Consider the following 17,471-nt stretch of genomic DNA (forward strand, 5'->3'; position numbering starts at 1 on the left):
TTCTGTAATTGTGATGAAATTTGATAACTTGGGATTATTTGAGAATTTGGTTAACTCCTTCAGGTATTTGGATATGGTTGGATTTTTGTTTGCTTTTTAGGGTTTTTGTTTTGTTTTGTTTTTGCTTTGTTGGTGGTTATTAATATTTAATTTAGAATTGGTAAATTTTAAACCACCATGTCATATATGTGTGCATGATTAGAAAAATAAACCAAACTATTATAGCAGTAACTCCTGAACATCTTTGAATATTTAAAAATGTCTCCATTAATGGTACTTAATCCACCCAAGTAAATAATTTAGTGAATGGAATTCTTGACATTTGTTTTTCTCCACTGCTCTCAGGATGCAGATGGGAAAGCGATGGCAATCGCCAGTGACTAAAAGGTTGGTTAGACACTACTTTGTAAATTAGGGTTACATGTCAAAAATTTTAGTGACTTAATTTCCTATTTAGGTGACCTCATCTCCTTCTTAAATATATGGTGGCTGTGGCTATGGATGTGCAGATCCTAAGTTGTTTTGGTTTGAGTATTTTTTTTTTAACACATTAGATTAATGATAGGGAGAATTATACATGAGCTGTTTGGTTTAGACCCTCATTTGAACTTAGATTTTTAATATCTGGTTGTGCTCTTTTGTGATAATGTGCATCAACTTACATCAAGTGGCACACAGATTTTTAGCAGTATCTGGATACTTTTCCAGAGATAGGATTAATTGCTCCTTAGATTTGGGGGGAGGGACTTTGTATTTGTGGTGAAATTAGGGAGGGCAAGAAAAACTAGGGAGAAACTTTAGAAATATTAAAAGTGAGAGGATCACGAGGTCAGGAGATCAAGACCATCCTGGCCAACATGGTGAAACCCCATTTCTACTAAAAATAGAAAAATTAGCTGGGAGTGTTGGCACGTGCCTATAATCCCAGCTACTCGGAAGGCTGAGGCAGGAGAATCGCTTGAACCCGAGAGGTGGAGGTTGCAGTGAGCTGAGATCACCCCACTGTACTCCAGCCTAGCAACAGAGCTAAATTCCATCTCAAAAATAATAATAATAAATAAAAGCGAATGGAAGGCTTTGGCCCTGTTCAGTCTTTCCAGTAGTAGAAAGGTAGATTGCAGATCACTTTTTTTTTTTTTTTTTTTTTTTTTTTGAGATGGAGTCTGGCTCTATCACCCAGGCTGGAGTGCATTGGTGCAACCTCGGCTCACTGCAACCTCTGCTTTGCAGGTTCAAACGATTCTCCTGCCTCAGCCTCCTGAGTAGCTGGGACTACAGGCACATGCCACCACACCCAGCTAATTTTTGTATTTTTAGTAGAGAGGGGATTTCGCCATGTTGGCCAGGATGGTCTCAAACTCCTGGCGTCAGGTGATCCACCCACCTCGGCCTCCCAAAGTGTTGGGATTACAGGCATGAGCCACTGGGCCCAACCTGCATATCTTTATTGAAACTTCTGATTGTTAGTGTCACTGTGACCATAAAACTGTAAAATTTTAGAGCCAAATCCCTAATTCAGGCCTTACTCTCATAAGTGAGAAGATAGCGGCCCCGATGGGGTAGTTTCTTAGGGCCACAAAGTGACAAAGTTGGATCTTAGACCTATACATTTGACATTACACTAGTCTGTCTTAACCAGCTTTCTGCTTTTGGGACCTTAGCTGCCACTGAATTTTGAAGTATTTATCCTTGCTGAAGCTATCCCACTGTCCTTTTTGTAGCTCAGTTTTTGAAGCTGTGTTGTTTTAGGTAATCTCATCAATAAGAGTGTTTTCTTGGAAAGGAACCAGTGAGCAGTGTTTGTGATGGGGCAAAGCACAGGGTATTTACACTGGAGGAAACTGCTCCATGATAATGAAAGATAAAAACCTAAAAAAGATTAGTTTGGCTGCTAAAGCATTCCTTTCCCAGCTGTAATTACCTCTGGCTTTTGTTAAGTTGCTAGCACAGCAACTAAACAATTGCTTTACAGAGTTAGATTAGTGGTGCAATTTCTTCTCTTTCATCTCCCCTTCCCTCCCCCCCCCCCCCCCCCACCAAATTATGGAAATACTTTCTGTTCTGGAAAGAGATTCCTCACAGCAGTAAAATCAACACTAACGTTTATTGCTCTACTCCAGGATGTTTTTGTTTTGTTTCTCATCATTTAAAAAGTATTTTAAGTTATATACCAGCAGTTTCAAGTTTAATGCCATTAGAAATTGCCATCAGGTTCCTAGGATTTAGAGATGGAGGAAGGATTATTTGGAATTATGCTTCAGTATCGTATTTTAGAAGGGGAGATAGAGGCCGGGTGCGGTGGCTCATGCTTGTAATCTCAGCACTTTGGGAGGCTGACATGGGTGGATCACCGGAGATCAGGCGTTTGAGACCAGCCTGGCCAACATGACGGAACCCCATCTCTACTAAAAATACAAAAAAGTTAGCCAGGCATGGTGGCGCATGCCTGTAGTCCCAGCTACTCGGGAGGCTCAGGCAGGAGAATCGTTTGAATCTGGGAGGTGGAGGTTGCAGTGAGCTGATACCGTGCCATTGCACTCCAGCCTGGGCAACAAGAGCAAAACTCCGTCTCAAAAAAAAAAAAAAAAAAAAAAAAGAGGCCCATGCCTGTAATCCCAGCACTTTGGGAGGCTGAGGCGGGCGGTTCACGAGGTCAGGAGATAAAGACCATCCTGGCTAACACGGTGAAACCTTATCTCTAATAAAAATACAGAAAATTAGCCAGGTGTGGTGGTGGGCACCTGTAGTCCCAGCTACTCGGGAGGCTGAGGCAGGAGAATGGCATGAACCCGGGAGGCAGAGCTTGCAGTGAGCCCAGATCGTGCCACTGCACTCCAGCCTGGGTGACAGAGCGAGACTCCGTCTCAAAAGAAAAAAAAGAAGGGGAGATAGAGCCTGGTTTCGAATATTTTATGTGTATTTAGTGTGAGGTCTTAGTCCCCACAAAGCATAAGCAGATTTAAGTTGAAAAATTTAGTGGTGACTTTTAGGATTTTGTCTGTTCAGTTATCAGAGCTTTCTTAGTTTCTAACGGGAACCAAGACAAAGCATAATTCCAGATTCACAGGAAGCATGAGTCCTGTCCTGGGCAAAAAAAATTAAGAGCTTGGAGCAGAGACATCCAGATTTGGGTCTTAAGCCACTTGCAGCTATTGGCATTTTTGAATTTCTGTATTAGAGTCTCTAAAGCAGTTGATTCCTAATAAGGAATCTGAATCACCTGGAGAGCCTTTCCCAGAAACACCTGGCTGGACCTTAGCCCAGACCTGGTAGACATAAATCTCACATAAGCTTCCCAGGTGGTTCTAATGCACATCCCCAATAAAAAGCAGGCTCTGATGTGCTGTTGCCTAACTTTTTCACTCTGTGTCATGTCAAGAATGTCTGTATTGTGATCCAAAATTTCATAAAATGGTATTTACCCTTGTCACAAGTAAAACACTCTGGTTTTATTAAGTTTTTTAATGCTGCCACTCAAGGTCTTGACTAATGATCTTGACCTGTAGTTTGAAAAACACTGTTCTGGGCCGGGCGCGGTGGCTCACGCTTGTAATCCCAGCACTTTGGGAGGCCGAGGCGGGCGGATCACGAGGTCAGGAGATCGAGACCACGGTGAAACCCCGTCTCTACTAAAAATACAAAAAATTAGCCGGGCGCGGTGGCGGGCGCCTGTAGTCCCAGCTACTCGGAGAGGCTGAGGCAGGAGAATGGCGTGAACCCGGGAGGCGGAGCTTGCAGTGAGCCGAGATTGCGCCACTGCACTCCTGCCTGGGCGACAGAGCGAGACTCCGTCTCAAAAAAAAAAAAAAAAAAAAAAAAAAAGAAAAACACTGTTCTGAAACTTAGTAACCATTGCTGCCCGTGGGGTTAATGATAATTGAAACCGTGTCTTCTGGGTCACTTAACTATAAATGCCACTGACTCAAAGTTAACTATATAGGCCAGGTGTGGTAACTCACACTTGTAATCCCAGCACTTTGAGAGGCTGAGGCGGGCGGATCACCTGAGGTCAGGAGTTCAAGACCAGCTTGGCCAACATGGTGAAACTCCGTCTCTACAAAAATATTTTAAAAAATTAGCCAGGAATGATTACGGGTGCCTGTAATCCCAACTACTCAGGAGGCTGAGGTGGGAGAATTGCTTGAACCTGGGAGGCGGAGGTTGCAGTGAGCTGAGATCGTGCCATTGCACTGCAGCCTGGGCGACAGAGCAAGACTCCATCTCAAAAAAAAAAAATTAACTAGAATTCTTCTTGGTTTAGTGGTAGACGGAGGAGAAGTCCATCCCCACCACCCACCAGAAGGCGACGGTCTCCTTCTCCCGCCCCTCCCCCTCGACGGCGCAGGACTCCCACACCACCACCACGACGAAGGTACTTTGTCAAATATGCTAACTGGAGCATCTCCCAACTCCCCCCGCCCCTGATACATCAGATGAGTGGTGGTGCTCACTTCATAACAGGGTTGGAGAGAGGCACAGCTTGTGTGTGCGTGTGAAAACCCAATCATCATGCTTATGAACTACAAAAGGATTTCTGAATCTTTCTGATTATTATATCTTACTAGAGTAAGCAGACTAGCACTGTTCAGCCAGTCATAAAAGAACACGTATGATTCCATCTATATGAAAAGTCTAGAATACACAAATCTATAGAGATAGAAAACAGATTAGGGTGGGGTGGACATGGGGATGGTAATGGCTGCAGAACTATATGAATATACTAAAATCATTTAATTGTATACTTTAAATGAACCTTAAATGGGTAAATAGGTTTTATAGCAGGTGAATCACGTATTGTCATAAAGATATTAATACATTAAAAGATGGTATTGACTAGTAATTGTAAAGAGAAAATTTAGAGAATACTGGCAGATATCTCTTACCTAAATAATCAAAGATAACGTCCTCAATAAAACATTGGCGTCGTGTATTTCCTGGATACCTCTGTAGTATGCTTACCAATTATGCCGAACCTCAGTCTAATTATTAGGAAGTAATCAGACAAACCCAAATTGAAAGTCATTCTACAGAATACCTGACCAATATTCGAAAGTGTCAGTCATGAAAGACAATGACAGAAACAGTCACGGATTGGCAGGAACTAAAGAGATGTAGGGTCCTGTAGCAGAAAAGGAACATTGATTAAGTCCTGTAACAGAAAAGGGACATTCATTCGTGGAAAACTGGGTTGTGTGCTATTTTAATAATACTAAGTTATCACTGAGGTTCATTTTATGGTTTTGCTAATTTTCTTATGGTTATATAAAATATTAGCATGGTGAAGTGGCAAATCTATTTTTGTAGCTCTTCTGTACATCTAAAACGATTTTAAAGTAAAAATTAGGGGAAAATGTTTTAATGTCATTGCTCGGATATGTTGCCAAGCAATGTAATGGCATGCTGCCACTCTTTTTTTATTTTCTTTTGAGACAGTCTCACTCTGTCACTCAGGCTGGAATGCAGTGGCCGATCTCAGCTCACTGTAACCTACGCGTCCTGGGTTCAAGTGATTCTTCTGCCTCAGCCTCCCGAGTAGCTGGGATTACAGGCACCTGCCACCACACCCAGCCAGTTTTTGTATTTTTTTTGTAGAGATGAGGTTTCACCATGTTGGCCAGGCTGGTCTCAAACTCCTGACCTCAGGTGATCCTCCCTCCTCGGCCTCCCAGAGTGCTGGGATTACAGGTGTGACCAACTCTGCCCAGCCTGGCTGCCACTCTTGAATGCCTGTTACGTGCCAGGCAAAGTGCTAGGTGCTTTATATGCTTTACTACTAGTCTTCAAAGTGACCTTGCTTGATAGTTGGTATTGTGTGCATTTTTCAGGTGAGGAAATGGGAGTTGAGAATTACTAAATAATTGCCCAGATACAGTGATGAAACTGTGCCCTACCACATTGCCAAAATATATGGCCTGTTGTAAAGCTAACTCTGGGCAGGAATTTACTTTGATCTAAAAGTCTGCAAGATACAAGAGGAAATTAGGCACTTTGGCCTGAAAAGTGGCCTTTTGAGACAGAAAATGGAACTGTCTCTTTGAGGGGAGGTAGAAGTGTCTTTCAAGCTTATGTAGTGAACTCTTAATTATTCATACAGTGTCCAAATGCTCATTCAGAGAGGATACCATATAGGAGACCTCTTTAAAGCGTAGACTTCCTAAAGTGACCATAATAGAGTTTTGCTAATACAGTTACTTGGTTATTATATAATAACTGATGTTCAGTTAATACAGTGCAAGATTCTCTTTTCAAAAAACGTTGATTTCGTATAGATGTTAAAAGACTTGACAAATTCACATCTTCTGAAAATTGCAAATTTTTGTTAATCAAAATGTCTTTTTTTTCTTTTTTGTACTTAGTCTTGCAGTGTCCTGTGTTGCAGTCAGCTGAGATAAACAAGTTTTATTGATATTTAAATGAGAATATAAAGATAGCATGTTCACTCACAAATATATTCCCTTTGCCTAGTGCTAACTACAGTATAGCCAAACCTACTGATTACTTTTCATCCTGTTTCTGTATTTTGTTGAGCCTTTCAGCTTAATTATGTGTCTTTTTCCTAGGACTCCTTCTCCTCCCCCACGTCGGCGCTCACCTTCTCCTAGAAGATACTCTCCTCCAATACAGAGGAGATACTCTCCTTCTCCACCTCCAAAGAGAAGAACGGCTTCACCTCCTCCCCCTCCTAAACGAAGAGCATCACCATCTCCACCACCAAAGCGGCGGGTCTCCCATTCTCCACCTCCCAAACAAAGAAGCTCCCCAGTCACCAAGAGACGTTCACCCTCATTATCATCCAAGCATAGGAAAGGGTCTTCCCCAAGCCGCTCTACCCGGGAGGCCCGATCACCGCAACCAAACAAACGGCATTCGCCCTCACCACGGCCTCGAGCTCCTCAGACCTCCTCAAGTCCTCCACCCGTTCGAAGAGGAGCGTCGTCATCACCCCAAAGAAGGCAGTCCCCATCTCCAAGTACTAGGCCCATTAGGAGAGTCTCCAGGACTCCGGAGCCTAAAAAGATAAAAAAGTAAAAATATTTTATGCTTTTTCATTAGGAATACTTACATAGCTCTTTATATTTGGAAGCTCCCCCCCCCCCATATACAAGGAATAAGTTATGAGTATGAGCTTTTAAGTCAAACTTGAGGTACTATTTACAGATCTTATTCCATTTTTGGGATAGTTTCTGTGGTATAAATTAAATGCCACAGGCTTTTACTTGGTTCTTAGCAGTTATCAATTTGTTTTTGAGGGGTATGCTTCCAAAACTAAACTTGAGTAAGACATAGAACATTTCTTGTGTGATCTAAGGAACTGACATTACTAATTTTACATAAGAAGCATCATTAACAGAATAGATAGAGGATTATGGGGCTTTAGCCACCCTCTGGGAAACATAGGTGATGTAAATGGGATATATGTTAGTCGAATCAACCAGCAATCTAAGTGGTATATTTGAAATTCATAACCTGGTTGCACAGTGTAGTTGGTGGTTTTCTCATGTGAAGAAATGTCTGTTCTCAATGCTGAATGTTTTTTCCTTTTTGTCTAGGGCTGCTTCCCCAAGCCCACAGTCTGTAAGGAGGGTCTCATCCTCCCGATCTGTCTCCGGGTCTCCTGAGCCAGCAGCTAAAAAGCCCCCAGCACCTCCATCCCCCGTCCAGTCTCAGTCACCGTCTACAAACTGGTCACCAGCTGTACCGGTCAAAAAGGCCAAAAGCCCAACACCGAGCCCATCACCGCCAAGAGTATGTGTCTGCCTTATTTTGGACACCCTTTTATAAATACGTATATGGTCACTTTGAAGCAGAGCAAATGTCATTGGGGCATTAAAATATTGGTGTTTAAACTTTTTTTCCCACTTGTGAGTTATACATCTGATCTTGGGCAGGTTTCTGTATTGCATAAAATCAGTGGTTAGACGTCCATCTGTTTTTTGTTTGTTTTTGAGACAGCATCTCATGCTATTACCCACGCTGAGTGCAGCGGGATGATCATAGCTCACAGCAGCCTTCCTGGACGCAGGTGATCCCTTCGCCTCAGCCTCCCAAGTAGCTGGGATTATAGGCACATGCTGCTGCACCTGGCTGGTTTTTTGTTTGTTTTTAACTTTTTGTAGAGACAGGGTCTTGCTGTGTTGACCAGGCTGATCTTGAACTCCTGGCCCCCAGTGATCCTCCTGCTGTGGCCTCAGATGTCCATGTTTAATTGGGTTGACTGAATAGTTGTGCAAGCTAACTTGTGAGGAATTTTAAGTAATTGCTTAGAAGTGTGAAATTGAAATATTATGGATTAAATTATAGGAGCCTGCCTTTTGCATAAATTTGTGTGTCATGAGGAAGAACCAGTCGTCCCCACTCTAAAGATAGGAGAGCTCAGATGGTAGCTAGAGACATGGCATTCATACAGGCATGTGTTTAGACTAATGGCTGGTACCATTTATTAAAAGTCTGCTACACGTTAGGCAAGTATTATGGATGATTTACAGATGTTCTCATTTAATTTTCACGAGCTTTATCAGGTAGGGATTATTACACTTATTTTTGGTAAAAAGGTCTCAGAAAGAGTTCAGCAATTTGTCTAAGGTCAAATAGTTCAGGAGCTGGAATTGAGCTCATCCTGGAGATAGCCCCTGACTTTGAATACTTCTCTTGGTGATAATTGGCCTTGGGCCTTCCCCACTCACACCCTCCAAAGCCTTTTGGAAATCTTGAGATTTGTCCATTGGGGATTTGAGGAAATAAAATGTTCAATTGGACAGAATATTAATCAGATTGATTATAAATGCTGGGTGTTGTTTTTTTTTTTTTCCTTCCTAGAATTCAGATCAAGAAGGAGGTGGAAAGAAAAAGAAGAAAAAGAAGGACAAGAAACACAAAAAGGATAAGAAGCACAAGAAGCACAAAAAACACAAGAAGGAAAAGGCTGTGGCTGCAGCTGCTGCAGCTGCTGTGACCCCTGCAGCCATTGCAGCTGCCACAACCACATTAGCACAGGAAGAGCCAGTGGCAGCGCCAGAGCCGAAGAAGGTATTTATGAACTCTGTATATGGCTGTCTTGCAGTATACGTACAGATAGCAAAGTCATTTTATTTTGAGAAGCAGCAAAATTGTTTTTTCTACTAATTAGCCAATTACTCTGAGATAAAATTCACATACCATACAGTTCACTCATTTAAAGTTTGTGGTTCCCTGGGTTTTAGTATATTCAGTCGTGCATCGATCCCCACACTTTGATTCTGCTTTTTACTCAGCATTTCCCACCAGGATCTCAAGACTTAACCATGTAAATTCTGTTTTTTTTAGGAGACTGAAAGTGAAGCTGAAGATAACCTTGATGATTTAGAAAAGCACCTGCGTGAAAAGGCCCTGAGATCAATGAGGAAGGCCCAAGTGTCCCCACAGTCTTAGGGGGAAATGTTTGTTATGATGTAAATTTTATTTGGTTTGTACGCAGTTCAATTTCAAAATTGCTAAAATGTGTTTGAGCTTTAGACTATAACATTTGTTGTAATAATTGCTAGGTTGAAGTTCAACATGTAAAAAAAAGGGGGCATGGATTTACATTGCAAAAGGTGTCCACAGTGTATTAGTGACATTCTTTCATTGACAGCTGACATAATTCATTGAGCGAAATATTTTAAGCCAAAAAAATTCCCTTTTTAAAAAAGGGGGTTTAAATACTGTTGGCATTTTTATGGTTCCTTTAAATGCCCTGGCTATTCCCAGAGGAGTTTTTTTGTTTATTTTTTGGTTTTGATTTTCTTTTTGTTTTTCTTTCTTCTTCTTACATTTTTTCCATTCAAGTCTTAGCTCCCATTTAAGTTATGCTTCTGACCTTGTATGGTCTGTAAGCTTGCCCAGAAATAAGACCACTGTTTTGAACTACCACAAAAGTATAAATGAATATTTTAATGCCACAATCTTTCCTGTTGCCTGTGGAGTCTCTGCTGAAATGAATCAGGATTCGAGCTCTAGGATGAGACAGAAAATGAAAGCATGTTGTTTGCCAGGACACTGTGGGTTTATATTGATGTGTAACAAGTTGATTTGGAACACTGGACTCTCATTCTGTTCTTCTGGTTTTGTTTTTTTGTTTTGTTTTTTTCTTTTGTAAAGGCAATGAGCTAGTCCCAGAAAGGATCCTTCAGTTACATACAATTTGTTTAATGAAATGTCATGGCTCTGTTCATATTTTTGTCTTGTTCTTCCAATTGGTATATACAACTTTCAGAGCCTCTTGTATTTGGAAGGCTGGAAGGGCCCAGACTTTGGAATAGTGTCTTGGTTTCACTGTTTTTGTTTTGATTTTTTTTTTTTGATTTTTTTTTTAAACTAAAGCTATATAAAGCTTGTGGATTAAACAGAATAAATTTCTAAATTTAAAAATTTTGCCACTCACTTTTACTTAGTAGTGCCTATGTAAACCTTTTGGTGTGTTGGGAGTTGGGCAGGGGAAAGAAAAGGTGATGAAATTAAGGTTTTACCATCTTTATTTCAATAATTACTGTGGTGATTGCTATAAAGGGAAAGTCTCAGCGTGTGATTGGAACATTTAGAATACTGGTGGGAGAAGTCCACCAGGCAAAGGGAAGAGCATTTGCAGTCAGACAAACAGTGTCTGTGTCTTCCCTAAGGCAGAAGGAGCCTGGCATGTTAGGAAGTGAACAAAGGCTAAGGAATGACTGGAACACCCTCTGTCGGGGGCGGTGGGGCAGGGGTGTGTGTGTGTGTGCGCGCGCGTGTGTGTGCGCACGTGCGCATGCGCGCTTAATATTTGGCTATCTACAACCAAGTCCGTTTTGCATTTAAAACTAAGTGGAACGAAAACTTGAGTTGTTAACATAGTGTGAGGTAAAACAGCAACATTCGTATGAAAGAAATTCACCAGAAACCTAAGCTGAGCAGGTCGACACATGCATAGTTTGATAATAAGTTCTGGCAGTTGAAGCAAAACAAGGAAGAAAATGCCTACAATCTTAATTTCTTTCTTTTTTTTCTTTTTCTTTCTTTTTTTTTTGGATGAGGTCCTGCTCTGTCACCCAGGCTGGAGTGCAGTGGCGCAATCTCAGCTCACTGCAAGCTCCGCCTCCTGGGTTGAAGCGATTCTCCTGCCCCAGCCTCCTGAGTAGCTGGGATTATAAGTGGCCGCCACTACGCCAAGCTATTTTTTAAATACTTTTAGTAGAGACGGGGTTTCACCATCTTGGCCAAGCTAGTCTTGAACTCCTGACCTCGTGATTTGCCTGCCTCGCCCTCCCAAAGTGCTGGAATTACAGGTGTGAGCCACCGCACTGCTCCTTCTGCCTTAGGGAAGACACAGACACTGTTTGACTGCAATGCTCTTCCCTTTGCCTGGTGGACTTCTCCCACCAGTATTCTAAATGTTCCAATCATATGCTGAGACTTTCCCTTTACAGCACTCACCACAGTTAATTATTGAAATAAAGATGGTAAAAACATCTTTCAAAGGACATGGACAGTAAATATACCTTCAACAATGAGGAACTGTTTTTACAGGTGTTTTACAGGTTTCAAGTGATTTGTAACAAGCAAAAAAGCTTGATGAAACTTGTATAGGGACTGCGCTAAGGTAGTGCAGAGTGAGTGACTCTACGCTCTATCCGTGGTCGATCATAGAGTTTTATGTGTGTGCAGCAACTTAAGAATTTTCAAGGGCCTTCTACATGGCTCCTTTCGATTTTACAATTCTATGATAAAAGAAAAGCACATCATACTTATTTTCTAAGATGGTTGCTGCTGACATTTCCTTCCCAATATGAACAAACCAGTGAACATCGTCGGAGTAGAGTTGGCCCTTGAACAATGAGAGGGTTGAGGCACTGACCCCTTGCACAGGCAAAAATTCAAGTATAATTTTTTTACTTCCTAAAAATGTACCTGCCAGGCATGGTAGATCATGCCTGTAATTCCAACACTTAGGGAGGCTGAGGCAGGAGGACTGCTTGATTCCAGGAATTTGAGACCAGCTTGGACAACAACAGCGAGACCTCATCTCTAAAAAACTTTTTTTAAAAAAGCCCTAGGCACGGTGGCGTGTGCCTATAGCCTCAGCTACCCATGAGGCTGAGGTGGGAGGATCACTTGAGCCTTGGAAGTTGAGGCTGCTGTGAGCCATGATCACACCACTGCACTCCAGCCTGGGCATCTTTGAGGCTGAAAAAACGGGAGGGGGTTGGTCTTGCTGTCCCAGCAATGGGAGAGGTGGAAAAATCTGCCTATAAGTGGATCCATGCAGTGTAAACCTGTGTTCAAGGGTCAACTGTACTTGGGTCCAGCCAATCATTCAGTCCATTTGTTTACTTACTCCGTAGGCTTTTATTCCTCCACTTGACTACTCTTAAGATTAGCCATAGCCTTCCTTTTGCCAAATTAAACAATCAGTTCTGAATCCTTATTTTATTAGACTTCTGCAGGATTGGGCTCAATCGGTCACTTTGTTGACTCACACTCGTGTTCCTTTAAGCAACACTAGTCATCGTCCTACCTCACTAACTTTTGTCTCTAATAGGTCCTTTTAAACATGCAGTGATGTAGTATGCCTTTTTTTTGTCCTTGGTTGCCTTCCCTGTACTTAATCCCTAGTCTCTTGATTTTAAGTGTCATCTTGATGTTTGAGGTATTTAATCTCCAGTTCAAACTTCCCCCTGAGCTAGACTCCTGTTGAGCCACCTGCTTGATAATGCCATTTATTTTATTTATTTATATGAGACAGAGCCTCTCTCTGTCACCCAGGCTGGAGTGCAGTAGTGCGATCTCGGCTCATTGTTACCTCTGCCTCCCTGGTTCAAGCAATTCTGCCTCAATCTCCCGAGTAGCTAGGACTACAAGGGCCTGCCACCATGCCACTATGCCCAGCTAATTTTGTTTTTGTTTTTGAGATGGAGTCTCGCTCTGTCACCCAGGCTGGAGTTCAAGTGGCGCGATCTCAGCTCACTGCAACCTCCACCTCCCAGGTACAAGCGATTCTCCCATTTCGGCCTCCTGAGCAGCTGGGATTATTGGCGCCCACCACCACACCCGGCTAATTTTTTGTATTTTTAGTAGAGACAAGGTTTCACCAAGTTGGCCAGGCTGCTCTTAAACTCCTGACCTCAGGTGATCCACCCGCCTCGGCCTCCCAAAGTGCTGGGATTACAGGCGTGAGCCACCGTGCCCGGCTGCTAATTTTTTATTTTTAGTAGAGATGGGGTTTCACCATATTGGCCAGGCTGTCTCGAATTCTTGACCTCAAGTGATCCGTCTGCCTCGGGCTCCCAAAGTGCTGGGATTATAGGCCTGAGGCACCACATCCGGCCATAATACCATAAAAGGCATACCAACATTAACATGTCCAAAATAGGATTTTTTATACGATCCTGATCTCAGTCCATTTCAGTGCCTGTCACTGTCATTTATTCAACACTGAGTCCTTATCAGTGGCCATACTGTCCACTCCCCAATACTCGTGCATGCTGTTCCCTACAGCCCAAGTCAGATCACAGGTCTGCTAAAAATCCTCAGAAAGCTGTTTCAGAATAAAACACAAATTTCTTACTACGGCCTGCAAGTCCTAATAGGATTGGGCCAAATCGGCTTTGGCAACTTTATTGTCACTCAGCAGTCTACTCAAGCCATGCTGGCCACCCTGTCTTCCCTTTTTTCCAAAAAGCTGACTTCTCTTTCAGAGATTTTTGTACCGTGCCCACTGCCTTTATCCTGGAAGGCACTCCTGCTCTTATTGCTTGTTTCTTTACTTGGTTTGCCTGGGACACTTCCCTAATTCCCTTTCCTTTGTTTTCATGGATGTCAACTTTTGCTACCTAAAATGATGCATTTTTGCTCGCCAGGAAGTTGGTCTTATTCATGGCTGTGTCCCCAGTGGTACAAACCAGTGTACCACTGTACACCGTATTCCAGTGTATTCATTCGACGAATGAATAAATTTAATTATCATTGCATCCATACTGGCCAGATCCTACTAGGGTTTGAGGTAAAGTGAAGAGGCCAGACGCAGTGGCTCATGCCTGTAATCCCAGCACTTTAGGAAGGCCAAGGTGGGGGGATTGCTTGAGCCCAGGAGTTTGAGACTAGCCTGGGCAACATAGGTGACCCCTGTCTCTACAAAAAGCCTAAAAATTAGCTGGTCACTGTGGCATGTACCTGTAGTCCCAGCTACTCCAGAGGCTGAGGAGGGAGGATCATTTGAGCCTGGGAGGTCAGGGCTGCAGTGAGCAGTGACTGTGCCATATCACTCCCCAAAAAAAAAGATGACTGCTATCCTTAAGGAGCGCCCATCTACTGGGTATGCAGACATGCAAACAATTTGCAGACTGCACACTGAGTCTGGTGAAGCAGATTTCTACCATAGCTTCTACTGTATGGTCTTAGGCAAGTTACTTGACCTGGAGGTGCTGCCATTTCCTCTTCAATGGAAATGATGGAATCTATCTCAGAGTTTTTGAAGATTTAAATGTGTCAGTTAATACATATAATGCAATGATACCACAAAGACAGCTTCCCATTCTAACATGACACATAGCCATTCTTAGAATTACGGCAAAGTTTAGATAACTGAAATGGATTTTAGATCAGCCCCATTTAAGGCAATTTATTTCTCTTTTTTTTAAGATTTAACTCACGTGCCATAAAATTCACCATCTCAGTGGTATTGAGAGGTTATGCAACCATCACTAATATCTATTCCAAAACATTGTCATCACCCCAAAAAGAAACTTTGTGCTCATTAACAGTCACTTCAGTTACCCTGACAGTTCTTTTAGCCCCAGCCCCTGGCAAGTACTTTCCTATCTATAGATTTGCCTGTTCTGTACATTTCACTGAAATCATACAATATTAGGCCTTTTGTCTGGCTTCTTTCACTTAGCACAGTGTGTTCCAGGTTCATTCAAGTTATAGCAGGCATCAATACTTCATTTCTTTTTTATTTTTTTATTTTTATTTTTTGAAACAGGATCTCTATCTGTCACCCAGGCCAGAATGCAGTGATGCAGTCATGGCTCACTGCAGCCTCGACCTCCCAGGCTGAAGCAACCCTCCCACTGCAACCTCCTAAGTAGCTGAGATTATAGGCATGCACCACCATGCCCGGCTAATTTTTGCATTTTTTTAGTACAGGTGGAGTTTCACCATGACTGGTGTCGAACTCCTGGACTCAAGTGACTTACCTGCCTCAGTGTCCCAAAGTGCTGCTGGTGTCAGAGGTGTTCAAACCAGAGCAACTCCATTGTGAGTAGGGGCTGGGTAAAATAAGGCTGAGACCTGCTGGGCTGCATTCCCAGGAGGTTAGGCATTCTTAGTCATAGGATGAGACAGGAGGTTGGCACAAGATACAGGTCACAAAGACCTTGCTGATAAAACAGGCTGTGGTAAAGAAGCCAGCCAAAACCCACCATAACCAAGGTGGTGATGAGTGACCTCTGGTCATCCTCATTGCTCATTATATGCTAATTATAATGTATTAGCATGCTAAAAGACACTCCCACCAGCACAGTGACCGTTTACAACTTCCGGAAGTTACCCTTTATGGTCTAAAGTGGGGAGGGACCCTCAGTCCCAAGAAATCCATGCCCCTTTCCTGGAAAACTCATGAATAATCCCCTTGTTTACCATATAATCAAGGAACAACTATAAGTATACTCAGTCGAGCAGCCCATGCCGCTGTTCTGCCTATGGAGTAGACCTTTTTTTCCATTACTTTCCAATAAACTGACTTTGACTTTACTCTACGGACTCAGCCTGAATTCTCTTGGGGTCTGGATCACGATCCCTTTCCGGTAACACTAGGATTACAGGCGTGAGCCGCCATGCCCAGCCACTTCGTTTCTTTTTACTGTTGGATAGTATTCCCTTGTTTGAATATACCATGTTTTGTTTATCCATCAGTTGAATGTTTGGGCTATTTCCACCTTCTGGCTACTAGGATAAAGCTGCTACGAACATTTGCATACAAGTTTCTGTGTGGGCATGTGCTTTGATGCTGTTGGATATATGTGCCTGGGATTTGGAATTGCTGGGTCATGTGGTAACTGTATGTTTAATGTTTTTAGGAACTGCACCTTTTTTTTTTTTTTTTGAGACGGAGTTTTGCTCTCGTTGCCCAGGCTGGAGTGCAATGGTGTGATCTCGGCTCACTGCAACCTCTGCCTCCCAGGTTCAAGCGATTCTCCTACCTCAGCCTCCTGAGTGCTGAGATTATACAGGTGCCCGCCACTGCGCCTGGCGAATTTTTGTATTTTTAGTAGAGATGGGGTTTCACTATGTTATCCAGGCTAGTCTTGAACTCCTGACCTCAAGTGATCCACCTGCCTTGGGCTCCCAAAATACTGGGATTATAGGCGTGAGCCACTGCACCCGGCCACAGCTGCACCATTTTACATTCCTACTATCAGTGTATGAGGATTCCAGTTTCCCCATGTCCTTGTCAATACTTGTCATTATCTGTCATTTTGATTATAACCATCCTAGTGGGTGTGAAGTGCTATCTCACTGTGTTTGATTTGCATTTGCCACATGGCTGGTGATGATGAGCATCTTTTCATGTGCTGGTATTCCTCAATGCCATTTTAAGCTGATTTTATCTGCATGAACATGTTTCTGAAGTTGTGGCTATAGGGTTAGATCCAGGCCTGGACTCAGAGTCTGTAAAGTGGAGCTGATGATATCTGTAGTACTCTCATACTCATATGTGGAGGTTGGGAGTAGGGAATTATGGCCAAACCAAAATGTGTTCCCATTTTATAAACAGGATCAGGAGACTCAGGGGAGAGTGTGACAAGGTAACTGGTAGGTGCAGTTCTAATTAATATTGTCCCTCCTACCATCTGATAAAGAACCCAATATTTTCGGCTGGGCACGGTGGCTCACACCTGTAATCCCAGGACTTTGGGAGGCCGAGGCAGGTGGATCATGAGGTCAGGAGATCAAGACCATCCTGGCCAACATGGTGAAACTCCGTCTCTACTAAAAATACAAAAATTAGATGGGCATGGTGATGCGTGCCTGTAGTCCCAGCCACTTGGGAGGCTGAGGCAGGAGAATCACTTGAACCTGGGAGGCAGAGGTTGCAGTGAGCCGAGATCGTGTCACTGCACTCCAGCCTGGGTGACAGAGCAAGACTCTGTCTCAAAAAAAAAAAAAAAAAAAAAAGGGCCGGGCGCGGTGGCTCACGCCTGCAATCCCAGCACTTTGGGAGGCCGAGCTGGGTGGATCACGAGGTCAGGAGATCGAGACCATCCTGGCTAACGCGGTGAAACCCGTCTCTACTAACAATGCAAAAAATTAGCCGGGCGCGGTGGCGGGCGCCTGTAATCCCAGCTACTCGGAGAGGCTGAGGCAGGAGAATGGCGTGAACCCGGGAGGCGGAGCTTGCAGTGAGCCGAGATCGCGCCACTGCACTCCAGCCTGGGCGACAGAGCGAAACTCCGTCTCAAAAAAAAAGAAAGAAAGAAAGA

The 17,471-nt window shown here is 43.1% G+C and overlaps 1 protein-coding gene and 1 non-coding gene across 18 annotated transcripts in view; one reads left to right on the plus strand and one right to left on the minus strand.

Annotated features, from left to right (window-relative positions):
• The window catches only part of SRRM1 (serine and arginine repetitive matrix 1), a 30,014-nt gene extending 19,624 nt beyond the window's left edge, over positions 1 to 10,390 (plus strand). For all 17 annotated transcript variants that reach the window (XM_012498526.2, XM_030805283.1, XM_012498528.2 and 14 more), the window contains 6 exons: positions 346 to 387; positions 4,262 to 4,372; positions 6,561 to 7,025; positions 7,551 to 7,746; positions 8,818 to 9,027; positions 9,304 to 10,390. In XM_012498526.2, the coding sequence (XP_012353980.1) occupies positions 346 to 387; positions 4,262 to 4,372; positions 6,561 to 7,025; positions 7,551 to 7,746; positions 8,818 to 9,027; positions 9,304 to 9,408 (1,129 nt within the window). In that variant the 3' untranslated portion in view covers positions 9,409 to 10,390. The remainder of the gene's footprint in view (positions 1 to 345; positions 388 to 4,261; positions 4,373 to 6,560; positions 7,026 to 7,550; positions 7,747 to 8,817; positions 9,028 to 9,303) is intronic.
• Positions 4,428 to 4,532, minus strand: LOC115833069. The gene has a single exon (XR_004028522.1). It is a non-coding gene; the product is annotated as a small nucleolar RNA U13 (small nucleolar RNA).
• Positions 10,391 to 17,471: the final 7,081 nt, after the last annotated feature.

Source organism: Nomascus leucogenys, chromosome 24, assembly GCF_006542625.1.
Source record: "Nomascus leucogenys isolate Asia chromosome 24, Asia_NLE_v1, whole genome shotgun sequence".
In the NCBI taxonomy this organism is placed as follows: domain Eukaryota; kingdom Metazoa; phylum Chordata; class Mammalia; order Primates; family Hylobatidae; genus Nomascus; species Nomascus leucogenys.